The 17,647-nt window shown below is 31.1% G+C and overlaps 1 protein-coding gene across 1 annotated transcript; it reads left to right on the top strand.

The window, feature by feature from the left end:
• The first annotated feature begins 12,914 nt into the window (after window positions 1–12,914).
• Window positions 12,915–16,347, top strand: LOC107925371 (potassium transporter 5). Its single transcript, XM_016856033.2, has 9 exons — window positions 12,915–13,133; window positions 13,212–13,434; window positions 13,516–13,764; window positions 13,885–13,923; window positions 14,002–14,262; window positions 14,352–14,404; window positions 14,507–14,621; window positions 14,713–14,967; window positions 15,108–16,347. The coding sequence occupies exons 1-9, from the start codon at window positions 12,942–12,944 to the stop codon at window positions 16,169–16,171; spliced, it is 2,451 nt and encodes an 816-aa protein (XP_016711522.2). The 5' UTR covers window positions 12,915–12,941; the 3' UTR covers window positions 16,172–16,347.
• The last annotated feature ends 1,300 nt before the right edge of the window (window positions 16,348–17,647 follow it).

Raw genomic sequence — 17,647 nt, forward strand, 5'->3', positions numbered from 1 at the left:
AGAAGAAGCAAAGTTAAAAAGAAAAAAAAAACAAAGGTAGTCATTCTTTTTACTTTTTATTTCAATATATATATATAAAATAAAAAGCAAGTTTTAAAAACTTTACTTCATCGCTTCATCTTCCACCATCGTTATGGGTGGCTCTCTATCGATTAAAAGGGTCTTTGAACCCATTAGGGTTCATCGACGGCCTTGACGGAGAAGGGGAAATCGAAAGGTTTCTTCTCTTTCTTTTTCTTCTTATTTTAGCCTCTTTTTTTTTGGTATTTTAATCTTCACTATAGCAAAACAGGTTTTTAGCGGCATTTTTTTGTCTTTAGCGGCGTTTATAAGCGCCGTTAAAACTATTTACGACATTTTTACAAGCGCCACAAAAAACACAGCTAAAAATAATACCGCTAACATTTTGCGGCGTTTATGTAAGAAAACGCCGCTAAAGAACGTGACCTTTAGCTGCGCTTTTTGTAAAAACACCACTAAAGAACGTGACCTTTAGCGGCGCTTTTTGTACAAATGCCGCTAAAGAACTTGACCTTTAGCGGCGCTTTTCTTCAAAACGTCGCTAAAGGTTACGTTCTTTAGCGGCGCTTTTATAGCAAACGTTGCTAAAGAATTAGCGGCGCTTTTTTTTGAATCGTCGCTAAATGTATGTTCTTTTGCGGCGCTTTTGGTAAAAAAAGGCCACTAATTTTAGCAGATTTCTAATATCCTAATTTCATTCATATACAATCCTTCCTGCAACATCAAATCCAACCAATAACAGCAAATCTAAATGATACTTTAAAAATTCAACGAAAGATATATTTATAAATGAAATAAAAAAATATTCTTACAGTAATGTTAAAAGTTATATTGTTAAAACATTCTTACAATAAGGAAATAAACGTCTAAGATGGTGGCTTGTGGGACTGCTGAAACATCTGCATCATATTCTGAAGCTGTAGTTGGAATTTGTTGTATTTTCTGTTTTACTCTACTTCCCTCGCTGCTGCCTCCTCTTTAAGTGATGCTGCCTCCGCTTTAAGTTAAGCAATTTGCTCAACTGTGCTCATTTACATCTGAGCCATCTGATCTCTTAACCTCTGAACTTCAGCTTGAGCTTGACTCCTCGAAGGTATGTATTGTTGCGAGCTGGATCCAAAATATTGGGTTGGGTTAACACCAGATCCTTGAATTCGAACTCGACCATACCTTTTAAGACCCAAAACTTCAATAATAATTTTGTTATCAATGTCCTCAAGATTAATAGAACTATCACTCGAAGCAATCGCTTCATGCTCCGCCTTTTTATCCTTTAGTTTCTCCTAATAAATAAATCAAAAAGTTAGAAATGAAATATATAATAAAAACAAATGCAACATAACTTAACATTATTTAAAACTACTAACGACAAATTAAACCATTATAATTAAACATTATAAATATTTAAAATAAATCAAATTTTATTAAGTAAATATACCATAATTTCTCCAGCTTCTGAAGTCATTGGAGATCCATCTTTTTTCCTATGTGTAATGTCAAAAAGCTGAAGGTGTCCAATTTTTTGATCGGACCAGAGTTCCTACAATATAGTAGTAAAAATATTATTTAATAGAAAGTAATTAATATTTGACACAATTAATAAATTCAAAATACCTCGGCCTCAGCTACACAAGCAAAACTTTTCGACCCTGCTATAGGCATGAATTTTTGTTTTTGCCTGCTGCTTGTTCCAACTCGCTCACAGTCCTACATTATGAAATTATTATTACGTATATAGTAGATACTATAAACAGAAATAATATAAAATTTCCCCTACAATAAGAGACAAAACATTGGATAAATAGTTTTGTTCAAAAAAAAAACATTGTATAAACAGTGTTTTATAATATAATATTAATTTTAGTTACAAATACTATAACATAGTATTTTGTAAGGTAAAATAAGCATTTTGCATGCAACTTGATTAAGAAATTAGTAGCAACTAGCAAAATAAAACTCCAAACAGATTTAACTACTATCATTTGGTCCAAACAGATTTAACTCTAAATAGTAAATATATATAAATCGTAATCAATATAATATAGAAAAAATAAAAACCTGAGATCGTGTGTTTCAGCAATCAGCTTCCTTACAAGTTCTTTCAATAGATAGTGCAGCTAAAGATCAAAGCACATGGCATTCAACAGTTAAAATTTAGTAGTCATATAGGAATTTCACTTTGAGCAAACTTAGAAAAGAATCAATAAACTTGTTGGCACAAAAATGAATTCTTTTTTTCTATATGTTATTTTTGAATTGTGAATTTTAACTATACATACAATGGAGAGACATCAAATAAAGATTTAGCAAAATTAAACATACATACCTCTTAGAAATTGTAAATTGGATGGTAGAGTCGATTCCAGCAAATTAAATTACACCTGCAAGCAATGAATAACTATGAAATTAAAAAATAATCCAAGGATAAACAAGAATTAAATAAGAATTAAAAACATGATCCATTAACGAATTTTCCAAAGCAAAAAGTTATAAATTATTTAATTTAAGGATAAAAACCAAATTTATATAATTGTTTATGTACATATTATATCGATAATGTTGTTAGTTATTTATAATCAAATATAAATTTCATATATAAAATTAAAACCGAAAAATCAAAACAAAAGGCTAAGTTACCAACATGACATGGTTTCAATATCTGGCCATCCAACTGCTCATCAAGAAACAAGAAGTTAAATATATTAGTAATTCTCTAGAAAACAACCAAACTGGAGCAGTTTCTGCTATGTTAAATCTAGTGGAAAAATATAACCCCACGAGGAGTATCGCAGTAGTGAATTGATAGGAACTCTCCATTATTCTATTTATTTTCTCCATTTCCTCTAAAAACAAAAGGATTGTTTCTTTTCAATGGTAATGCGCGTAGAGCTAAGAATGAGTTTGATGCAGCCAAGGGAGAATCCTATATATTTATAATCACTGCTGGACCACTAGGTAGTTGATAGAAAAGTTTGTTCATGGAATTTTTTAACATTAAGATATCATTGCTCTATGATGATCCATATATGATAGAAATAACTGCAAATCATGATGTCATACGGAAAATCTCATTTTATATTCAAACCCATGTGACAGTATTTAAGAACCTTGATGCTGCACTTGAGTTTCCAATCTATGCAGTCTTGGGTTAAGGTGAAATATAATATTTTCAAGCTAAATCCATCATCGATTTTTCGTTTTATCAAAAGTAGAAGTATTTAATCATTAATATTGCCTTGTTACAACATTACCAATCACGTAGTCCGTAAGTTCCATTTTACGCAAATGCAAATTGATAAAACCCAATTAAATCACACAAAAAATCAAAGCTTACCGTCGTCCAACAGTAATGGAATTCTATCTGGGTATTTTACCCTAATTCTTGCAGCCTCAGCGAGCCTTTCCTCTGTAACAAAAACTATAACAAATTAAAAAAGCCAATCAAAAAATAGCTAAATAAATAACAAAAACTAATGCTAATACACAAATATTAGTAAATACCCTAATTCTTACCTTGAACTGTTTTCTTCAACCCCAAACCCAACTTCTGAAACCCTTGCCTTTCTTAATCCGATTTTCTATAGATGCAGGGGCGAAACCAGGGGGGGTAGGCATGGGCCCCGGCCCCCCCTAAAATGGGAAATTTTCATTTAGGCCCTTTAGATTTTTTTAAAATTTTAAATTAGTAAAGGTAAAATTACACTTTGACCCCCCTAAAATTATAAAAATTCAATTTAATCCTTTAAAAATTATAAATATATAGACTATAAAAAATTAAAATTTCCTTCGGCCCCCCCAAAAATTTTTTTCTGGCTTCGCCCCTGTATAGATGGGAAATCAATGGCAGGTGGGAAGAGTGAATTTTAGGGATTTCAAATTGGGGAAAAAGGGGTTATTACATTAGGGATTTCGGATGTTGAATTGGGGAAAAGGGGTGATAATACTTTAGGGATTTGGGGCTAGGGAAAAGAGGGGAAATGAACTGAGGAGAATGGGAAAAATGTTTAAGTGTTATCGTGTGGGTAAAAAAGAAGAGAGCAAAATGACGCTGTTTTGCCCAAAATAATTTAACATTTGTGGCGTTTTTATCACAGCGCCGCTAAAAGAATAACCTATTGCGGCGTTTTACCGAAACGCCACTAATAAACCAATAAAACGTCGACGTTTTGATTTAAACAAAATAATCTTTAGCGGCGTTTATACCCTAGCGCCGCTAAATCCTAACCTATTGCGGCGCTTTACAAAAAATGCCACTAACAAATCCGATAAACCAACGCCATTTAGTTTAAAACATAATGCTATTGCATACCTTTCGCGGCGTTTATAATAAAAATGCCGCTAATGCCTTTAAAAATTAAAATTATTTAATATATAAATTAAAAACAATATAAATTAAAAAACAATCAGTTATATACCTAAAAAACTTTAAAATTATTTTAAATAATAGTATTTCAATTTTTTTCATTTAAATAAATAATTTTTAAAATTTAACTAATATTTAAAAGAATTAGATAAAATTTGAAATCTTGAAAATTATTGAAAATTTGAAATCTTTAAAATTTGAAATTATTTAATATATAAATTAAAAAAATCAGTCATATACCCAAAAAAAACTTTAAAATTATTTTAAATAATAGTATTTCAAATTTTTAACATATATTTTTTTACACTAATTATCCTAAACCCTAAACCCCTAACCCCTGTCCTCTTAACCCTTACCCCCTTACCCCCTAAACCTCTAATTCTAAAACCATAAACCATAAACCATAAATCATAAATCCTTAAACCTTAAAATCCTAAACCCCAACCCTTAAACCATAAACCATAATTCCTAAACCCATAATCCATAATCCATAAACCTTAAAATATTAACTCATAAACCATAAACCCTAAAAGATATGCCCTAAAACATAAACCTTAAACTATAATGATAATTTCAATATTTTAAAATTAATATTATCTCTTTTAAGATTATATAAGAATTTATTTAATATATAAATTGACAAACAATCAGTCATATACCCAAAAAGCTTTAAAATTATTTTAAATAATAGTATTTTAAATTTTTTATTTTTAACATATATTTTTATATGTTTTTATTTTCAATTTTTTTTACGTTTCATTATTTTTTTTGAAGAATTTAAATATTCAATTAAAAATTTAATTGCATTTTAATTAATATAAATAAACCATTTAAATAATAAATAGATAGTTAAAAGGTTTTTTGCGGCGTTTTTTGACAAAGCGCCACTAAAGCTCGATCTATAGCAGCGTTTTTCAAAAAGCGCCGCTAATGCCATTAAGGCTCAACAAAAAACGACGGCGTGTTGATGAATTAATTTGCGGCGTTTTTTAAAAAACGCCATTAATGCTCGATCTATAGAGACATTTTTCAAAAAGCGCCGCTAATGTCACTAATGCTCAACAAAAAACGACGGTGTGTTGATGAATTATTTTGCGGCGTTGTTTGCTTGATCAATAGCGGCGTTTTTTGTACAAACGCTGCGAAAAACCTGTTTTGCTATAGTGCTTGGATCTATTTCCAAGGCTTCAAAAGGACTTTTTTGGAATTTTTGGCCACTGGAGGCGGCAGCTGTAGTCGTCGATGATTGGTGGCTGCAGCGGAGGCTCACTGGATTTCATGGCCGGCCTAAGGATGGCTTGAGAGAAAACAAACAGGAGAAAGAAAGATTTTAAAAAAAATAAAAAAACAGGATGCAAATGAATTTTTTTAATTTTTTTTTACTTATATAACCCACTTGAAACGGCATTATTTTGGACTTAGCTTCATATGTCCAAAATGACGTCGTTTTAAGAACCGACCCGATGACCTGATCCGGATTAATCTAGGATCTGCGTGTTTTCAAGGGGAGGGTCTAATTTCCTTTTTGGTCCTTCTGCTTTTTACCCCTTTTTAATTTCGTCCTATTCCTTTTTTATTTTTTTATTTTTACCCCATAATTTTAGTTTCCTTGCAAATCAGTCCTTTGACCCACAGTTGAACTAAGGAGATGACATGGGTTGGTATAATTTCACTTTGAGTCATTGTACTTTTCTATTTTATTTTAATTTGATCCTTTATGTTCTATTTTTGTTTTTTCTTAATTCATACTTTAAATTTTATTGCACTTCCAATTCAGTCCCTGCTTATTTAATTAAGTCCCTATACTTGTTGTTATTTTAATTTTTACCCTTTTAAGTTGCGTAATTTATGTTTTTACCCTTGAATTTCCTGATTATTTTATTTTGGTCCTTTATTTTTAAATGTTAATACTATTAATACTATTAGTACTATTTTGTTTTGGATATAATTATATTATCATCATACCTTTTATATTATTTGACTATTATTATCATTATTATTATATAGTATTATTAATTGAATAATAATAATTTCTTATTATTGTATTCATTATATTATTATCGTTTTATTTTATTATTTATGTTGTTATTTTGTTAATGTCATAATTTTGCCATCATTGTGTATTGTAAATATTGTTACATAGATTCATATGTTTTTCTGCGCAAACACATAAGAAATAATTTAAGACCGAGGCAGTATTCTTTATTTGGGGAATCTGAGGGGTCATGCTCCTAACTTACGGAGTATGACTTTCTCCTTGAACTGAAGTAATCGAATATCCCATTTAAAATGAAAACTCATAAGGTTTAGTTAATAATTAAACGATGAGTGTTCTTATTTTTTGAGAATTCGAGATTTTGTGCCCTAACTTACGAGACATGGCTTTTAGTCTTGATCGACCCAAAATAAGAAAACCTCCTCATGAAAATTTAATTTAGGCGTCATCAAATAACATTATGTAAAAAGAGGATCATATCTTAAATTTTCTTTGAATTCTCAATTCTTGACACTAAGATATCAAGTAATCAACTAGGTACCAATTTTGGGTGTTATGAGGGTGCTAATCCTTCCTAGTATGTAACCGACTCCCGAACTCATTTCCTGGATTTCGTAGACCGAAAATCATCATTTTAGTAAATCTAACCTTTTATTAAAATGATCAAATTTTGAGGTGATTCAATCACATCTAATAAAAATGATTGGTGGCAACTCCATCTTCGTTTTTTTTAAATAATAATAACAAGTCGATTTAAAAAAAAAGGTTTCAACAGCAATATTAGTAAATGTATTTCAAGTGATCAATGAATAAATGAACTTGCGCATTTGGCATGTTAATTGCATAGCATCATTTAATTTTAATTTGAGCATTTTAAATGTATTATGTTTTGTTTTTATATTCAAATTATAGAAATGCCACTGAGTTGTACTCAGTGTAAGATTTTATTTTCCTGTGTGTAGGTTAGGTACGTAATGACTCGATCATCGACTCAGCATCTAGTGGCAATCCCGAACTCAAATGTTGGTGATGTGATCATTTTGGTCTTGGCAGGTACCTAGGATGTTTGTGGTTAAAATGATCATTTTGTCTTTCGTTGGCATTTTGGAGATTATGTATATAGATGTATATGTATGTGATGGAAATAGTCATGTTGTTGTCTTGTCAGGTAGCTTGGTTCATATGTCTAATGATTTAATGGTTGAGAAATGTTATGCTATGTGATGTGGTTTGGTTGATACTTGGTTATGGAATGGTGGATGGTATGCTTAGGTTATGTGTTGGAAATGAATTGATAAGTTTGATGCTTAAAACATGAGATTGCTTGAATGGTTATTAGATGCTTGATTTGGTAATACTGAAAGTGCCATTGAAGGTTTATTAGGTTGGTATGAATATGGTCTTTGATTAGTTTTCAATTTGTTAATTGAGGTGCCAACTGTGACATATTGGCTAGGCATTTAGGTTGGTTGTTATAAATGATGATTTTGGTTTGATTTTGATGCTTTTGAATTGGATTGGATGTGGTTTGAATAGTTGCTTGTTGCCTAAGTGTATGTAGGTTGAATAGCTTGTTTTGGAAGGTAATTTTAGGTACACACGACCGTGTGCCTTACACAGCTTAAGACACGATTGTATGACTTGTAAGATTTGGTTGATTTTTGGTGCACATGGTCACAGTCTGTTACACTGCCCAACAACGCGACCGTGTGACATATTTTCGAATATTTACACTATTGACTCACACAACCTTGGTGAGTGTACACGGTTGTTCACACGGCCGTATGACTTCAACCCCACACGACATCAGTTTGTTGCATGGTTTGCCTACATGACCGTGTGTCCCATCTCACATTGCTTTAGCATCTCCACACGATTAGGGGACACTACCATGTGACTCTTGTTTACAAATTTTTCCCATCTTTTTGTTTTAGTTTCAATTTGATCACTATTTGTTGTCGGGTTAGTTTTAAGCTTTTGTAAGCTCGATATTAACCCAAAATTGATTAAACTACATGACATAATTGCTCATATGTGATGAATTGATATCTATTTAAGATTTTTGAACAATAAATTGTTTGTAAATGTTTTGTGTTTGTTAGTAGCACCTTATTGCTTGAGTCCGACGCCTAGACCGGGTAAAAGGTGTTACAAAACCGATAAATAATCCAAATAATTGTTGAATAAAATTATTTACTGGACAAGACTCCATAGACGTAAGACCGTTGTATCTTAATTGTGTTAACAAATATCATATATTAATTTTCTCCTTACTTTACTCATTACATTATTTTGAATTTAATCTATCCATTCGTTTCTATTCCAACAATATTTAGAATGGAACTAATTTTGAGTAAGCATGATGTAATTAGCCATTCTAATTTAAATTTCCATAAAATAATGATTCCTTAACACCATCAAATCTGGCTGCCGTAGGTAACCTCCTTTTTTATCCTTGGCATATTCTTTTGCTTGTACACTTCAATCACCTCTTCACTCTTAACCCATAAAAGATTTTCTACTGTTGGGTTGGAAAGTGTATACAATCTATTGTATATAACAAAAACGAGGATCTATACTGCTACCCTATCAATAAAAAATGACTATATAAAAAACATTAATAATTGAGTTTGGCGTCCATACTTTATATTTGTGGAATTATTGAAATAAATTATTTATCATTTTCTGTATCCAGAAGATGTAAGCCTCCCAGTACCTTTTTCCTAAATTTGGAGAAGGAATTTTAATCCTAATTAAAAAATAAATGGTTAAATTATACCATAAATTTTTTAAAAAATAAATGGTTAAATTATACCATAAATTTTTATATTCTTCATAAATTTAGTATTTAGTATTTGCTATTTTAATTTTTTTTTATTTTTAATAATTTAATTATTTTACTTTTCAGATTTTAAATTTTAAATTTAGCTATTAACGCTGCTTTTTTTTTTCTGTTAAATATGTTAATGCAACATTTTAAAGTAAAAAAAAATCTCACTTGTTAGTCATTCAATTAAAAAAAAGATTTTATAATAAATCTAAATTTAATAAAATAATTTTAATAGTATTAATAGTTAAACTTAAATTTTAAAATCTATAAAAAGACTAAAATCCTAGAAACAAAAATACTAAAACTAAATTTTAAATTTTAAATTTTAAAAAATATAAAAATTTGTAACATATTTTAAGAAAATAATAAAATGCTCCAAATGCAAACTTTTGATCGCTGAGAAAGGGAAATAAGTTAAATGAAATAAGGTGCCATAAAAATGGTAATGAAAGATGCTAATGTATAACATTAATATCAATGCATAATTATTCAAGTAAAATTTCAAATTTTGAACCCATGTGATGGTTTAATGGTCAATGGTATTCACTGCCTCAGGTGTGATCTAGGTTCGAGTTGCGCAAGTCATGTTTCTTATTCGAGCTTTGCTTTTTTATTGTAATAATTCACCAATATATATTTATAAACTTCAAATTTTGTTAAAAGGTGTTCAAACATTTGGGTTAATGTATAGCAAAAATATCAATATAAAATATGTTTTTAACGATAAATTACTAAATTAAGTTTTGAAGAATATTCGTAATGAAAAGATTAATTGTTAGAGTTATGTAACTCAAATTCCTGTTAAAAAAAATGGCAAGATAGGAGGATTTATGGGGTGAAGGCCAAGAGCTGACTACGCAAGTGGAATCTGTATATAAGTACAATTATTCTATTTAATATTGATTTGAATAAGGTGTTTCAACCTTATTGCATTGCTTCAATTAGACTTTGATTAAAATAATATTTTTAAACCTATAAATAGATGTAATTACCTCTCCTCTTGTATCATTCGACTGATGCAATTTTCTGGATATTGATACAAATTTTTTACTGCTATTTAGTATCCGCAATAGGTCTGAAAAAGTATCTAAAAATATCAAATTTAGATATTTGTACCTTGTGGAAATATGGAACCATGGCATATATGTTTGGAATAGATTTCATTTTGAGAGAGTTGAAAAAGCACTATCTCGTTGAAAGGTTTTATACATCCATCCTTTTTCATGCATTTCTTTAAACAAAGACTCCGTTTTTTCCGCTTTTCAAATGGTAAATATTTCTCAAGACATGGAGTGTGAATCAAACCCATGTTTGAATTGAAATTGAGATACTGTTGTAAATTCTTCTCTTCTAAATCAGATGGATTCATATGACCTACAAAAAGTTAACGCCCGTCTTTATCTCTAAAGATAGGGTGCCCTAACCATCCAACGGCTATTCCATCCCTGTTGTCCATTGAACTCGCTTTGAATAATCTTCCTTTTGCCGGATAATTGCCAATATAATCATAAAAGGCTAATTTTTCAGGAATTTTAGATTAAACTTATGATAAACTTTGATTTTTGGCTAACCTAGCACTAACCCTTCGATATATTTCTTGCTAGAAGTTTGAATTCAACAGTTAGTGAATTTTTTTTCTCCATTATCTGTGGTTTTTCTCAAAAGGATTTTCACGTAAAATCTGTGTGTTTTTTTCTTTCTCTTTTCCTTTATGATTCATTATCATTATCGATATTCAATTTTCACATTAATCACTACTATCGATAAAAAATTTCTTGATTTAAAAAAAAATATGATATGGACCCGTGAGGAAACTGCCCAGCACCTTCCAACAATTTCGTACTTCTTCAGTTGACTTTACATTTTTTATTTTGTAATTTTAAGAAGTCAATGTCATTCGCCATCAAGATGGTGAACAAAATGATTTTTTTTTGAGGTTGCTAAACTGATTGAATTCTCTAGCAAAGTGGAAAAAAAATAATTTATATTATTAATAATTAAATTATGAGTAAATTTTCGTTTTAATCACTTAGTTAAAGAAAATTTCTATTTGATTATTAAATTATTAAAAGTTTTGTTTAAGTCATTGAACTTCTATATGGCTTTATTTATTGAAAACTCTTTTTCTCCTTTTATTCTACAGTTCAGTTTTTTCTATGAAACAATTTTGTACGTCACGAATTTACAAATCAAAATTTAAATAGTTTGTTCTCCAATCTTTAATACTAATCATCGGATCAACTTGGATATAAATTATATTCTTCTACTCGTCGATCGGTATTGATCGACCGTATTGATTGTTGAATTATGACTTAGAGTTTGCTGGCAAAACTTTTTAAAAAAAAAAAATTTAACAGTCCAATAACTTGAATAAAAATTTTTAAATAATTCAATAATTTAAATAAAAACCCCTAAATACTTAAATAATTAAATTATAAATATTTTTAATCAAAGTCTCCAAAATAGGTATAACCGTCCAAAATTCGAGATTGAGAATTTCAGCTATATTTGTCTTGTAGTGGTATTGAAAAAAAGGAATATAAAATGGTTGGAAGAATTATTGCAATAATGCAGGATAATATATTAGTTTTTTTTCATTCCATCTCTCTTTCAATGACTTAGGCCCCGTTGGTGATGATGCTTCTATTCACGTATTGCTTTTAAAGTCAATGTCTGTATTTTTAGCATTATTTTAATATTATTTGGTTCTCCTTCTAATATTAACTCCAACATTCTCTTTTAAAAGGTGGATATAATATATTTTTTTTATAATAATATCAACCCCTAAAAAGGTTTTGAAATATTTTTATTTCATATGGAAATCTTACCCTGCATCAAATAAAGTATGAATATTATTATTCAATGTTATCATGTTCCTATAATTTAATTTATTCTATGAAAGCCATTTTTAATAGATCCTATGATAACATAATCTTCCCTTCCAAGCCTAAAGGTACAACGTAGGACATACGTAGGATCACCACTTCCAACACTAATTTCTTAAAATAATATGTCTAACGTTGTACATTTATTTGGAAAGAGAAGGAAAAAAGAAATTAATTTATTATATTTTTATTTTAGACTTGGCATACATCAGCAATGTATTATTGAGTTTTAATAATTTTCTCCTGACAAAAATTGTTTGAATGTAATTTATTTTATTGGAAAGACATTTATTTATGTTGTTGTAATTTTTTATATGATTAATATTTAAATATATTTATGATAAATTTAATTGATGTGAAAAATTATATTAATTTTATATGTATATAAGTAAATTCTTCTGCAGCACCATGTAAATTCAAAAGATAGTATCAACTTATTTTATATTATCTTATTGCGTTATTAGATGGTAGTTTTATTTTTTTAACCAAAATAATTTATTATTTAATTATTTATTTAATGTTAAAATAATAAAATATTCCAAAAAAGAAATGCTAAAGAGAAAAACTCCAAATTAACTTCTATGCCAAGATGAAAATCAAGGTATAAAATTGAGATGACTTAGAAATTAAAATCCTTATTTAAGTTTTTTTTTTAAAAAAAAAGAATTTTCCTATTTGTAAATAATTTTTTTAATGCTGTTCACATGTTGCATATTATGCCATTCATTCATAAATCAAATTATAAATCCATTAAATTAAGTTAAGCTTACATTGAATCCAGATCGTTTGACCTTAATGCCTATAAATAAATTGCCAACCCTTCATTTCTCACCGTCATCGCAACTTATGGAAGAGAACAAAGCAGGTATGGCCGAGAATGTGGAGAAAGGTGAGGAGATAGAGATGGCAGCAGCAGAAGCTGATAAAAACCGACTAAAAGAACGAAAGTTCTCGTGGGCCAAGCTGCGCCGTGTGGATTCTCTCAATTTGGAGGCTGGCAGACTTTCATTTTCTTCAACCAAGTCCCCCCATTCCAAGGTTCTCACTCCGGACTACACTCATTTATTTATTGCCTAAACCTACAAGCTTTTGTTTACTTTATGTAATTTTGTACAGGTGGATTGGATGAGGACGTTGAGTTTAGCATTTCAGTCTATTGGAGTGATATACGGAGATATTGGAACATCTCCGCTTTATGTATACGCCAGTACTTTCACTGACGGTATTGGTCACCAAGATAACCTTATTGCGGTTCTTTCCCTCATCATCTACTCCATAGTTCTAATCCCTTTTTTCAAGTATGCATTCCTTGTCTTGAGAGCCAATGACAACGGTGAAGGTAAAATTAAATAGAGTTATTCCTACCTAGCTACGCGGTCAGCACTATTTACCATAGTTAATTTATATGATTGATGATCAGGTGGAACATTTGCGCTGTATTCTTTGTTGTGCCGACATGTGAAACTGAGCTTACTTCCGAATCAACAACCGGAGGATAGAGAGCTGTCTAACTACCAGTTGGACACTCCATCCAGCCAGTTGAATCGAGCATATAAAATTAGAGGAAAGATGGAGAACAGTTTAAAAGTCAAACTTACTATTTTCGTGGTCACTATCCTTGCGACTTCAATGGTTATAGGTGATGGGGTTTTGACCCCATCTATCTCAGGTATTCCCTACATATCTGCTCACAATTTGTCACTACCATCAATTCAATCAAGATAGTGAGTTTATTCACCTTTTACTTATAACTCATTTACAGTAATATAATATTCTTTCTTTTCCACAGTTCTTTCTGCGGTTGGTGGCATCGATTCCTTAGGGCAAGGTATAACTCTTACTTCTTCAACCATTTTTTGCCTGCATAAATACACGTATTGATGTAAAATGATTGAATAATATTCAGACGCTGTGGTGGGAATTTCTGTGGTAATTCTGGTCATCCTGTTCTGCGTTCAACGATTTGGAACTGACAAAGTGGGATATTCATTTGCCCCAATCATATGCCTGTGGTTTACCTTCCTAAGTGGCATTGGTTTGTACAACCTCTTCACATATGGTTGGGGTGTATTACGTGCGTTTAATCCGTTGTATATAGTGGATTACTTCAAAAGACGCGGTAAGGATGGGTGGATATCACTTGGAGGAGTAGTACTTTGCATTACAGGTGTGTGCTTCCAGCTTTTGCTTCATTTCTTTTTATCATTTTGATACCCTTCCCTTTTATGTCTAAATTGTATGGACATTTGACAATAGGAACTGAGGCTATGTTTGCTGATCTGGGTCACTTCAATGTTCGAGCAGTTCAAGTAAGTTATTTACTTCACGCAACCTGTAGAAAATAGGATGGTTTGATAGGAAACTATTGTACATATATATTATTCAACATTTGTTTGTGCATGGATTTGCAGATTAGTTTCTCCACTATTACCTTGCCTGCTTTACTTACTGTATATAGTGGCCAAGCTGCCTACCTCACAAAACACCCTGAACACGTTGGGGACACTTTCTACAAATCTATTCCAGGTAAACATCTTTTGTTAAGACGAGTATGAAAAGGGATGCTTCGAAAACAAGTTCTGTAATGAATAATGTAATTTATTTGGATATTATGTAGATCCAATCTATTGGCCAACATTTGTAGTAGCTGTAGCTGCTTCCATTATTGCAAGCCAAGCTATGATATCAGGAGCATTTTCAATTATCTCTCAATCGTTAACACTGGGATGTTTTCCAAGAGTTAATGTGGTCCACACCTCCACTGAGTATGAGGGGCAGGTTTATATACCAGAAGTCAACTACATGCTCATGATTGCCTGTGTTGCAGTCACTGTTGGGTTCAGAACCACAGAAAACATCGGTCACGCATATGGTAATTAAGCTTGTAACCCAAATTTCAACAAATTTAAAATGCAAAACTTAACATTTATTCTAAAGTTTATTTGGGTATATGAATTGTAGTTAAGTGAAATTAATATCAAGGATAACACTTCATTTCTCTTGGGTTTACAGGAATTGCTGTTGTAGCTGTAATGGTGATCACAACATGTATGGTTACTCTTATCATGCTTGTTATATGGAAGACAAGCATATTATGGATCGCTCTCTTTTGTGTGTTCTTCGGCACTATAGAGGCCATATATCTCTCATCAGTCTTGTATAAATTCGTTGAAGGTGGCTACCTTCCACTGGCCTTCTCATTTATCCTAATGACAATCATGGGAATATGGCACTACGTGCACCAAAAAAGATACGAATTTGAGCTCAACAATAAGGTTTCAAAGGAATACATTAAGCAACTGGTGGACGATCCAAGGATCAACCGGGTACCAGGAATCGGTCTTTTGTACTCGGAGTTGGTTCAAGGCATACCTCCCATATTTCCTCATTTCATTTCTAGCATTCCTTCCATGCATTCAGTTCTAGTCTTTGTCTCCATTAAGAAACTTCCAATCAGTAAAGTAAGACCAGAGGAGCGTTTTCTCTTCAGACATGTCGAACCAAGAGAGTATCGAATGTTTCGTTGTGTTGTAAGATATGGTTATAAGGATTTCATGGGAACACCTGTAGAGTTTGAGCAACAACTGGTTGAGAAGCTGAAGGAATTCATTCGTCATGAATATTTCATGGCTGAAGGAGAGGCCGCAGTTGTAGAGAACCCGCCCCAGAGCTCCAATATTCTAGTAAATCAAGGAAAAGATAAAGGAAGTAGTAGAAGGGCTGTTTTTGTGGAGGAAACACTGAACCAACTCAACCAATCTCATCGTTCCTCAGCCTCCATCCAGTCATTCAATGTGGCCAAATTAAATAACTCGTCGAGTGGGATCGTATCAGCAGCACCACCCTTACTGGGAGCTGAAGAAGAGATTCAGTTTGTTCAGAAAGCAAAGGATGAAGGAATTATATACCTCCTAGGAGAAGCTGAAGTGATGGCTAAACCCAATTCTTCCTACACAAAGAGGATGATTGTGGATTATGGCTATAATTTTCTGAGGAGAAACTTCAGGCAAGGGGAGAAAGTGATGATGATACCACAAACCAGACTTCTAAGGGTTGGAATGACATACGAGATTTAAAGGACTTGATGAAATACCGAGTGAGTTTACATATAATATATATGTAAGTATAGTGTGGTAAATTTCTCAATAAAATATATCTTTGCTTCGGGTTAATAAAGATTGCAATGTTACTACACACACAGTTGTTAAGCACAACACATTTATGGCATCCATATGTTATATGATCTTTTATATTTTGTTTTCTTCTATTTAGACTTTATGTCTATAATTTCAATATAATGCTAAAACAAAAAAAAAAAAATTGATACTGGAATTAAGTCAAGAGAATATAAGCAAAAATTGGGTAATAATGATGAGCATAAATTAAATTATGATTTAATTAGGGGTAAGCTAATAGCCACCCAATTATAATAAATTTTTATTTTAGGTATTCAAAATAAAAAAAAGTTTATAATTTAAGCATTTACGTTACATAATTCGGTCATTTTGGTCGCTCCCATTAAAATTACAAATGACAAGCTGACGCGACAATTAAAAAATTAGTATAGTAACAAATTTAACCATCAACTTTTACATATTATATCGATTTAATTTTGATTTTAAGAATTGGCTATTTGGTATTGAAACTTAGGCATATAATTGGAAGGGGGCCTTTTGCCGATGTTTGGTTAGCAACTTGTCATCATTTGACTAACGAATATGATTAGTACCATGAAGTTGCCATCAAGATGCTGCATCTCGTTAAGCCGGATGATATGAGGACTTTGCTGGATAAGATTGATGATTTATATTACAAGTGCCAATTGTGATTAATATTTATTCTTTTTAGGAAATTTCTATTATATGTGGAAATGTGGGTGTTGCAGCTAATATAGATTATCTTGCTTTCAAGACAAAAGTTGATTATCTTTTTATGAAATGAGTTTTGTTTTCTTTGCTTGCAGATATGTATTGTTATGAAATTTTATGAGGAAACCCTTGGTGAGCTTTCGTTGCCTTCCGTTTTGAAGGGATGTACTTAATAGATGGAACATTATGTAATTTTTTTTCTTATTAATGCTTAAGATAACAACTGAGTAATTAATTTACATTTGATATATCTAACGTGTACATTTATGGGACCAATTTGATGCAAGGGATTTTGGAATTGCACTCGAAAGGGATTTTGGTTCTTAACCTTAAACCTTTTAAATTTTCATCTTAATGAAACTGACTAAGTTGTTCTAGGGGATATTGGTATTCCATATCTACTATTAGGAATTTGATTGCCTAGCTTAGAGATGGCACACAAGCTTAGAACCCCCAATTACATGGCTCTAGAATAGTGGTAACCAGAAATAAATTTTTAAAATTATAAATAAATTGATATAATATGTAAAAGTTGAAGACTAAATTTGTTATTATACTGAGTTTTTTAACTACCACATCAACTTGTTTGTGATTTTAACGGGAGTGACCAAATTGATCGAACTATGTAATATGGGTGCTTAAATTGGTAACTTTTTATTTTGGGTGCCTAAAATGAAATTTTTT

This window comes from Gossypium hirsutum, chromosome A01, assembly GCF_007990345.1.
Source record: "Gossypium hirsutum isolate 1008001.06 chromosome A01, Gossypium_hirsutum_v2.1, whole genome shotgun sequence".
Taxonomy (NCBI): Eukaryota; Viridiplantae; Streptophyta; class Magnoliopsida; order Malvales; family Malvaceae; genus Gossypium; species Gossypium hirsutum.